The sequence below is a fragment of the Poecilia reticulata genome, linkage group LG18 (assembly GCF_000633615.1).
Source record: "Poecilia reticulata strain Guanapo linkage group LG18, Guppy_female_1.0+MT, whole genome shotgun sequence".
Taxonomy (NCBI): domain Eukaryota; kingdom Metazoa; phylum Chordata; class Actinopteri; order Cyprinodontiformes; family Poeciliidae; genus Poecilia; species Poecilia reticulata.
In genome coordinates this window covers 766,785-777,761 of record NC_024348.1, presented here as the reverse complement: position 1 = coordinate 777,761, position 10,977 = coordinate 766,785, and the positions used below count along the sequence as shown (strand labels likewise).

At 40.3% G+C, this 10,977-nt stretch overlaps 1 protein-coding gene across 1 annotated transcript in view; it reads left to right on the top strand.

The window, feature by feature from the left end:
* arsj (arylsulfatase family, member J) overlaps positions 1-5,887 on the top strand; it is a 22,165-nt gene extending 16,278 nt beyond the window's left edge. The window contains exon 2 of the mRNA XM_008434847.2: positions 4,121-5,887. Within this exon, the coding sequence (XP_008433069.1) occupies positions 4,121-5,522 (1,402 nt within the window). The 3' untranslated portion in view covers positions 5,523-5,887. The remainder of the gene's footprint in view (positions 1-4,120) is intronic.
* The last annotated feature ends 5,090 nt before the right edge of the window (positions 5,888-10,977 follow it).

Here is a 10,977-nt window from a genome sequence, read left to right as displayed (position 1 = left end):
TTTCCCCAGTTCTATACAATAAGCGCGAAGCAATGACTTTAAAGTCTGATGGAAACGCTCCAACGCTCCTTGACTTTCTGCATGGTAAGCCGTAGATCTGTTGTGTTTAACAYGAAGCTGTTTTAGMACCTGGCCAAAAAGACGTGAAGAGAAATTTGTGCCTTGATYCGACTGAATAGTCTGAGGAATACCAAATACAGAGATGAACTGAGAAAGAGCACGCACCACAGATTTTGCTGTTATTGTGCGTAACGGGTAAGCCGCCGGATATCGAGTACTTTGGCACATAACAGTCAACAAATAGCAAGCCCCAGATCGCGACCTTGGCAAAGGACCTACACAATCAACAATTAAGTGCTCAAATGGTTCTGTTGCAACAGGGATGGGTAATAAAGGAGTAGGTTTCAGCGATTGGTTAGGCTTTGCAGTTAACTGACAGACATGACATGTCCTAACATAGGAGGAAATATTCCTCTTCAAACGAGGCCAAAAAAATGTCTAAGGACTCGGTCGTAAGTTTTTTTAATACCAGCGTGTCCAGACTCATCATGTGCTACTTTCAACAGTGCCTCACGATATTTAGAGGGAACTACTACTTGAAACACAGCATGTTCCACAGAACCAAAATGTGGCACCCATTTTCTCGTTAGCACCAAGTTTCGAAGAAAATACGCACCTTCGTGGTCTGAAACGGCACCCTCTGGACGAACCTGCTGAAATAGTTCCTTTAATGAGGAATCTGCACGTTGTTCCGTTATCAAATCAGTACGAGTGACAGGAAATGTGAAATCAGCCAGAGGCAAAAAGAAATAGTGATCTTTATTTTCATCTTGTGCGTCCTTCTCACTGTTCACCTGAGAGCGCGACATAGCTCGAGTCACAGCACAAGCTGTGAAAACATTCGAAAATTCACGCTCACTCTCCTCTTGTGGATTCAACTTTTGAGACTCCGGCTCACCATCAACTGAGGCTGCGGGTAATTCATCTGTCCACATGCTGGAACCCGCTAGATCATTACCCAAGATGACCGAGACCCCGTCAATAGGTAACGCAGGCCGCACTGCCAGCAAAGCCTCTCCACAAAAAAGCTGGCATTCCAAAAACACCCTGTGGAGAGGAACCAACAAAACATTCAAACCCATATCCCTCACCGGAATACAGTTGTCCATGTCATCGTGCTCTGAGAGAGGCAATGCATCCGCCTGAATAAAAGAATTAAACGCACCAGTGTCTCTAAGTACTTTCACAGGTATTTTCTTTTCACCTTTTGTCAATGATACGTAACCATCTCTTATAAATGGTAAATATGATTCCAAAGGCTCTATGAGCGGYGATTCCTTTCGTTTCTCTACACCTGTAAACACAGGTGCCGCTAAACCAGCGCCCTCTGGCCTAGGCTGAAATGTTGGAGWTCTGGACTTAAATAGATGGCAATCCGCTTTCCAATGACCACGCTTATGGCAGTAGTTRCACCGATCATTACTGTCCAAARCACCAGAAGTTTTAACTTCCACCTTACGCACTCCAGTAGGACRGCAAAAATGATCGCTTCGCCCAGTGTSCCCCCTGAAACCACTCGCTGTTGGAAACTGGGATTTGTGGGTCAAAACGTAATCATCCACGAGTGCCGCGGCTGCAGCTGCAGTCTGAGCTTTCTGTTCACAAATATAAGTTGCAACCACCTCAGGAACWGAGTTCTTAAGTTGTTCCAAAACAACAAGTTCACACAACTGCTCAAATGTTTTAGTTTCTGCGGCCGCGCACCATCGCATAAAATGCATTTTAATATCTCTGGCAAATTCCAGATAACTCTGCTCAGAGTTTTTTCTGCAATTCCTAAACCTCTGCCGATATGCCTCAGGCACCAACTCATAAGTTTTAAAAACAGCAGCTTTCACCTTAGCATAATCATGGCAATCAGAGTCAGACAACATAGAAAACACTTCTTGGGCACGCCCCACAAGCACACACTGCAACAATAGCACACGTGCAGAGTCAGACCAGCTGCGCGCCTCAGCCACACGCTCAAAAATGACAAAAAAAGAATCTGGATCAAGTTCATTAAATTTAGGCAATAAACGTAAATTCCCAATGACATCAAACTCCATGTCAACACCATCAGAAGCAACTGAAGGAGAACGAGGGACTCCAGAAGCGATACCCTGTTTAGCCAAATCTAACCGTGTCCGTTCGATCTCCAACCTAGTATGCTCTGCCTCCAAGAGAGGCAGAGCATACTAAAGAAAAATTGTCTTCTAGCCAACATAAAATGAAGTGTGAATTTGAGAAAGCAACCGTGACATATCTAGGCCATGTAGTTGGGCAGGGTCAAGTGCGCCCAGTCGCAGCCAAGGTGCAAGCAGTACAGAACTTTCCTGTTCCTGTTACAAAAAAGGATCTCATGCGTTTTCTTGGTCTGGTTGGTTATTATCGTTGTTTTTGTAAAAACTTTTCTTCGGTAGTAGCCCCATTAACCAGCTTGTTGTGGAAAGATGCCAAGTTTGACTGGTCTCCTTCTTGTCAGCATGCATTTGAGCAGGTAAAACAGCTTCTCTGCTGTGCTCCGGTTTTGGCTGTCCCACGCTTGAACGCTCCTTTTCAGCTCCATGTGGATGCCAGTGATGTGGGTGCAGCTGCAGTTTTGACACAAGTGGATGACCTGGGAAATTGCGAGCCAGTCAGTTATTTTTCAAAAAAATCTAACTAACATCAACTAAATTATTCGGTTATTGAAAAGGAGATGCTTGCTTTAATCCTGGCTTTGCAGCACTTTGATGTTTACCTGGGTGGTGGTACTCCTATTGTTGTGTATACGGATCATAATCCGCTTACATTTTTGACGACGCTAAAATGTCCTAATCAGCGTTTGGTTCGTTGGTTGCTCTTTTTGCAGTCTTTTTCTTGGACATACGGTACATAAAAGGGCGAGATAATGTAGCTGCTGATGCGCTTTCTCGTGCCCCTGTATTGTAAACCATAATATATTCTAGATCTGGTTGTTGTTGTTTGTTTTTTTTTGACTCGGGATTTCCTTGTGGGAACCCGTGTTTTGTGGGTGGGGGTGTGACGTCCCCCTCCACTTCATTTATTGTGGGTCCGTCATTTATTGTGTTTTATCCTGAGGCGGAGCAGAAGGGGCGGGACCAGGATTCTCCAGGCCCAGCGCGACCTCGGTATATAAGCAGCCTGCTTATGTACCGAGGGGAGGAGAGAGGAGCTGAAGCTGGCTTGGAGCTGAGTCGGCTTCTCCACCCAGCTCTGCCCTACGGAGGGCTTTTCTGCTTACCACCGGCTGCAGAGATGACATCGACCACAGGGGGGCCACCCGCTTGTCGCTGTTTATTTTTTTGTGTTGTTTAATAAAGAGCGTATTTCTTGTGTTGAAGGCCGTGTCTCCCTGGCTTTTGTTAGGGCTCACGAGCCGGGTCGTAACAGGTGTTTTCGGTACATTTCTCTACGGTGTGTTCATTTGTTTTTGTTTTTCTTGTAAATTTTTATAGTGTTATGGCTATAAAAAGGGGGCAGGACAAAATACAGATGCTGAGAACTGGGACACACTTTGCACCAGTGATGGGAATTTCAGCTCGTCCCAGTCGGCTCTTTCAGCTCCAAAACTGCTCTAATGTCACAATCACCTGCAGACCCATGAATTGATTTATTTTGGCAAGTAGGAATGTTTTATCTAATAAATCCTTTTCTTCCCTATATGAGAAGTCTTATACTTTCTTAATTTTATGTATTTGTTCTGTTAAGAAAACAATCTTACTTTTGTATATTAATCAAACCTTATATATTTGACAAAAACAAATGAACTAAAGTAAGGTCACTTTTGTACATGCCACTTTTGAAATGCAACAACATTTAAACATTATTTGTTCAATTATAGGTATTTATTTATTTATTTATTTATTTATTTATTTATTTATTTATTTATTTATTTTTACAGTGAACAGTTCTAGGTATAGTGATAGTTTTACAAGGTCCTGTAAAACTGATCAAACTGACAGAATCACTGCTTGAGCCAACAGACGGGTTCTTTTCTTCCTGCTGTGTTGGGGAATACTTCACCGTATTTATGTCTTCATCTTCTAATGGCTTTTATCCTTTTCTTTTTTCAAAGGTATCAGATCCACACAGGCTTGCAACATTCTATCATTCGAGCCACCCAGCCCAACTGCCTGCCCTTGGAGAATATCACTCTCCCCCAGAAGCTCAAAGAAGCGGGTTACTCCACCCACATGGTGGGGAAGTGGCACCTGGGCTTTTACAAACGTGGCTGCCTTCCCACCCAACGAGGTTTCGACACTTTCTTCGGATCCCTGCTCGGAAGCGGCGATTACTACAGTCACTACAAATGCGAAGGCCCCGGCATGTGCGGATATGATCTGTACGAAGGGGAAGAGGCCGCTTGGGAACAGGACCGTGGTTTGTACTCTACTGTGATGTTCACTCGAAAGGCTGTCAGCATCTTGGCCAATCACGATCCCCACAAGCAACCCTTATTTCTTTACTTGGCCTACCAGGCGGTTCATTCCCCGCTACAAGTTCCTGCTCGCTATCTCGAGCGGTACAAGGGAATTCCAAACCCACATCGCCGAAAATATGCCGCCATGGTTTCCTGTCTTGATGAAGCCATTCACAACCTGACCTTAGCCCTGAAACACTTTGGTTACTATGACAACACAGTTATAGTGTACTCCACAGACAATGGGGGTCAGCCATTAGCCGGTGGAAGTAACTGGCCCTTGAGGGGGAGTAAAGCCACCTACTGGGAGGGGGGCATCAGGGGAGTAGGTTTTGTTCACAGTCCCCTGTTAGTCAAAAAAGGGTCAAAATGTCTAACTTTGGTCCACATAACTGACTGGTTTCCTACTCTGGTGACTCTTGGGGGAGGCACCTTAGATGAAGATCAAAACCTAGATGGATACGACGTCTGGGAAGCTATTAGTGAAGGTCGTCCATCACCTCGCCTAGACATTTTACATAACATCGACCCAATTTACATTAAAGCCAAGAATGGCTCTTGGAAGGCGGGATATGGATTGTGGAACACTGCTGTCCAAGCTGCGCTCCGAGTTGGCCACTGGAAGCTACTGACAGGTGTGCCAGGCTACAGCGACTGGGTGCCACCACAGACGTTCTCCAACCAACGACTAACCACTCGCCACCATAATGAACGTGTGCGTTGGGACAGGGGTAAATCCATCTGGCTGTTCAACATCACAGCTGATCCTTATGAGCGAGTAGACTTGTCTCAGCAATACCCACACATAGTAAAGAAGATGCTGATGCGGCTGGTGCAGTACAACAAGACCGCTGTGCCAGTGCGCTACCCTGCAAAGGACCTGCGCTCCAACCCGCAGTACAACGGAGGAGTATGGGGACCTTGGTACAAGGATGAGAAGCAGGAGCGGAACGAGGAGGAGGAGAGATATAATAACTTGTTAACAAACCATCTTGGTAAAAGAAGGTGGAAAAATAAATCAAGGAATATAAAGTTAAAACGCAAAGCAGAACATTAGCTTAAAGGATTCATGAAGAAACCTCAGACTGCCTTTACTCAGGTATCAACACTTCTTGTTTTAGGACATTTTAACTCCAGGCAGTCTAAACTGGACTCCAGTAAACATTACGGTGAGAAAGTGTTTACAGATTTCTTCTGTTTTAGTTTTTTTTCTGACTTAAAAATTTCAGATCAAACATTTTAATTCCACACAGAAGTAACTTGATTAAACAGAATAGGCAATTTTCAAATGATTATTTAATTTCAGAGAAAAAGCAAACCAAACCTGACTGAAGGTATGTTTCCATCAAGGTTTTTTTTGTTTTGTTTTTTTTTGCAATTTGAAGTATCGCATTAGAAAAGGTTGATGGAAATGCAAAATTTTAAATAATTTCCTCAATTTCAGAAAAAAGTTTTTTTATGTTTGTTTGAGATGGTTTTTGTCTTTTCCAAAAAGAGTTAATGTGTAAAAGACAGAAGCACATTTGCTTCTGTCAGGGTCTGTCCTTACCAGAGGCATGAAACAAGTAAAATGTCAAAATCCAAACCTCCAGCTCGGAGGGAAGGACTCTCCATTTTGTTGATGCTAGTTAGCAACCTCTACATCTTGTTTATTACAGCCATGTGTAGCGTCAACATCATGCTTTGTGCTTGAGTCACTGCAAACCAGTAGATGGAAATACACTTAATTTTCTTTGACTTTTTTGCAGCATTTTAAAAGTTTGCATGACATCTGGATGGATGTGACAAAAAATAATTACCCTCTAAACTTAATGACTGGCTGTGATGGTAACAACTGCCACTTTATGCTTTTCCTCCATAGGTCCATGTTGCTTTGGACAGTTTTTCCTTTTTTAAACAAAATTCAAATTTATTTACTTAGGTTATATTTGCCTCATATGTGTTCAATGACACAAAATATACAATTGTAATAAAAGAAATAAAAAACAGAAGAACTCTGTAAGAGAGTAGATTCTTTTCCACAACACTTCATAGTGTGTAAGATGTGCTGATGGAGCTTTCGGGATGCCTGACGGTGACTTGATCAGGCACTGATGCCATGTCTAGACAGTAGAGTATTTGTTTTCTTTTTTTTACAAGAATCTATTGCATGACTGAGCTGGTGTCACTTTTACGTTCATGTTTCACTTATAGTAGAAAATAAAACTTTTTTTTTTTTTACTGTTGCCATAAATTTGATGATAATGAAGTAAGACCCAGTCCTATCATGTTTTGTTCTTTGTGGTGCTATATTGTTGTGCTAGCAGATTTAGGATTTATGTCATGTTTGTGTTCAATATGTTGCCTGTTATAACATACTTTGTACTTTCAAACAATAATCTTTGTTCTAACAGTTAGAAGTCTGGTCAGGCACCGGGCCAACCTGAATCTAACTCGAGCAGCAAAGTAAAGCCTTGGGCATTTAGCTTTTTGTCTTTACTATCTTTCAACATATGTTTGATTAGTTTATTGCAGCCATATGTTCTTCATTCCATTTAAAAAGGAATACTTTTGTGGAAAATATGTAACAAAAGTTACCACAAGGCTATTGAGCACATAAATGTCAAATTCAGCATCCTTGGGGCTTAACCTTGATAAAGCGTTTGTTTTCTTCCACATAGACCTTAATATTGCCTTTTATTTTCTATTATGACATGTTAAACAGTAACATGTTTAACAATGTTACTGTAAATCTTGCAGTTTATGTAAAAGGAGGAATGGAGCTAATTATATGGAACGATAACAAATTTCAAACTGAAAAGCATGTACTTAGCATCCATGTCAACAAAGGTCATTTAAATCATTTTCACCCAAGATATGCTTTTTACTAGAGAATAATTAACAGGTCAACTACCTTGTTTGATGACCAACCCATGGTGTGGCTTCAGTGTACTTGAATTAGAACATTTGTGCGTCACCTGCTGTAGGGTTCTGGTACTGTCGGAAGGATTACAGTACTTGGGAACAGGCTGAACAGCTGTGGAGCTTCCCCTTGGTCTGAGAGCCAAACTGCATACCACATCTTTTCCATCCACTCAAACTGGGATCCCCCAGATGATGATTTTTCCTTTGTGCCAAGTAATGACTTCAGTCAACTCATACTCTGCCTAAGCATTTAGTCAGAACATGTTTAACAATGTTACTGTAAATTAATACAACAATGGTTCATTTTTAGTTGAAAAGTTGAAAACATGAAATTCTTTCTAACTTAGGCTCCCTGGAGAGGTTTGCAACACTTTGTGTCTTTCATTCAGTAGCTACACCTATTTTCAATCAATACATCACTTAAACAGAACCTGCATGATAAAGTCAAGGGTACCAAAGGATTATCAAAAGCAAGATATCATGCTTAGACGTTAAGAAATTCAGGAACAAATGAGAAAGAAAGTAACTGACCTTCATCAGTCAGGAAAGGATTACCAAGCTATTTTGAAGTCTTTGGGACTCCACTGAACCCACACATGGTCAAAACATAGAAGAGTGTTGGAGGTTCCCAGGAGCCACCGGCCAGCTAAAATTATCCCAAGAGGTCAGTAAAGACCCCACAACAGCAACCAAAGAACTGCCGGCCTGCCTTGTCTCAATTAAGGTCAAAGGTCATGTCTCCACCATTAGTCGAAGCATGAATTCTGCTGTCAACCAAAACATCCTGTTGGTGACCTGAAGCTGAAACCAACTTGTTTTCTGCAACAGGATAATGATCCAAAACACACCAGCAAGTCAGTTTATTCACTCAATTTAACAAATTCCATAATCAACTTACAAACATGTTGTTTTACATACATTTTTTCATACATTTTTATTACACTTCTAATAAAAACACAACAAAAGCACATCATGCATTCATCATACCATCCAAATACAGCAGAAATTATGTTGCCTCTAAAAATCTGTTACAAGTGATCTCGAGTATTAAAACAAAGCAATTGAATCTTTCACTGTGGACCCTCCAAGCAAAAGTTTGTCTTGTGTTATTAAGTCTTCTATTTTTGACATAGATGTTTATTTCTGGCTTTGTAAGTATGCCATTAGTTTTATTTACAACTTGCAGGTGTTTTGATACATATGTATTTCTGTTAGCTAACGGAGGTCAAAATCAAGGAATAGAGGGAAGTGGAGGAATTATCCTCAGACCAAGACGCAGCTCTTCTTATCTTCTTTGAACCCTTTCAAGTTTCCTGAAATAACATAAGTGTTGCACCATATAATATTAGAGTAATTAATGTGCGGCTTAATGAGAGTTTTATATATAAAGAGTATGGATTCCAGGCTGAAGGAGCGTCACACTGACAGCTTGCTTCCCTTTTTCAGTTCGGCAACGTGGAACATACAAAAGAAAAATGTTGTTAAAGCGTAAAGAATGGGAATTAATAGATCTATGCAGTGGTGGAGAAAGTACTCAAAAAATGTACTTAAGTAAAAGTCAAAGTACCACATTAACATTTTACTTAAGTAAAAGTAAAAAAGTACTGGTTTTTAAAAATACTTAAGTATTAAAAGTAAAAGTACTCGCTGAATGCATTACCTAATCACTAATATCATTAAGTGTCCCGATCATATGATCATATGCCACAGATAAAACATGTTTTTATTGAGTTTACTCTGTAACATAGTTTAGACTTAGATATGTGATTCAGTGTTCATAGTTGAGCGTTGTTAATTGCTATGTTTAATGGTGCAGACAATTATTATTTCTGACATTGGCAATATGGGCAACCGCCCAGGGTGTTATTTTTTTAGGGATGGCAGGAGACCTCTGTGTATTGTGGCACAGAGATGGAAGCAAAACAGAATGAAGAAGAGTTTGAATTGATACTGGTTACATTTATTTCAGCTCTAAGTATTTAATATCTAGGTGGGAAAGTGAATCTTTCAGATCAATTTGAGAAGCAGTTTTGATAGGTAAATTTAATGTTATTGTCATGTAGCACGGGGTACTGGTTTTGATTTGGTCTTGGGTTCAGTGGTCTAGACTACAACTCTGCTACGTGGCTCCTTGGTTCCATGTCCTCCTCTGCCAGTTGGATTTCTTTCAAAATAAATGTGTGGCAAAAAAAGTGAAGTTCATGTTATGTTAGGACAGGAGACGAGATGTTTCCATCCCTGAAATTATGATGCATAGAATCACATATCTAAGTCTAAACTATGTTACAGAGTAAACTCAATAAAAACATGCTTTATCTGTGGCTGTTCATTAAAATGGCACATTATTGATGTATTGAAATTAAATATGATCGGGACACTTCATGATATTAGTGATTAGGTAATGCATTCAGCGAGTACTTTTACTTTTAATACTTAAGTATTTTTAAAAGCCAGTACTTTTTTACTTTTACTTAAGTAAAATGTTAATGTGGTACTTTGACTTTTACTTAAGTACATTTTTGTCTGTGTATTTGTACTTTTACTTAAGTAAATTTTTTGAGTACTTTCTCTACCACTGCATAGCGTCACTATGCACTTTATTGCACTTTGGTCACAGCGTTGTCCCATATCTGCGACATGTCAGTCATCATAGATGCAACATGTGTCTCTGTACAGCTAGCTTTGCTAGCATCACGTCCACAGATCTTACCTTTATTTAAGCTTTCCTTCCAAGTGACGTTAAAAATTGGACGAAGTCCCACCGTCTGCTGCTGATTTTACATGTCGCCATATCTTATGATTTATGCAGCGCTATTATATTACTGACGCTCAGAGGAAACCACTGCGCATGTCTGGAGCTCCGCGTGCGAGTAAAGGTGGAGCCGATGGGTGACAACAGACACTAAGTCACGTTATTGCTCTGATTTTACGGCGCCACCTTAAATCCCTGAACTTCACATTTTAACAGAAAAAAAAGCGCAACGAGACTTGGATGTAACGAGTAACGCGACTGTTTGTAGAAATGTAGTGAAGTAGAAAGTACAGATACTTACTGTAAAATGTAGTGGAGTAAAAGTAGAAAGTATCCATTATTAAATCTACTTAAGTAAAGTACAGATACACGAAAATTGTACTTAAGTACAGTAACGAAGTACTTGTACTTCGTTACTTCCCACCACTGGATCTATGTAAAAGAGAGTTTAAATATGCTGGAGCCAAACCGAGTAGAGATTTATAAATCAGGATCATCAAGTGATTGTTTCTCTTAAAAGAGGCCATTAAGCTTTTGCATACAGCTCACAATGATGTGTGAGAATCTGCTACCGGTTACAAACCTTAAAGCACAACGATACACAGTATTTAGTGCATGAAGGCATTTGGTCGAAGCTTTCATATATAAAACATCTCCATAATCCAGGAGTGTCAGGAATGTTGCAGCTACCAATTTACTTCTAGCTTTAAGAGGGAAACAAGATTCATTTGGTAATAAAACCCAATCTTCATTTTCAGTGTTCGTAGCAAATTTGCTATGTGATTTTTAAAAGAAAGCTCTTTATCTAAAATAAAGCCAAGATATCTATAATTACTGACAAACTCAATTTGTGTCC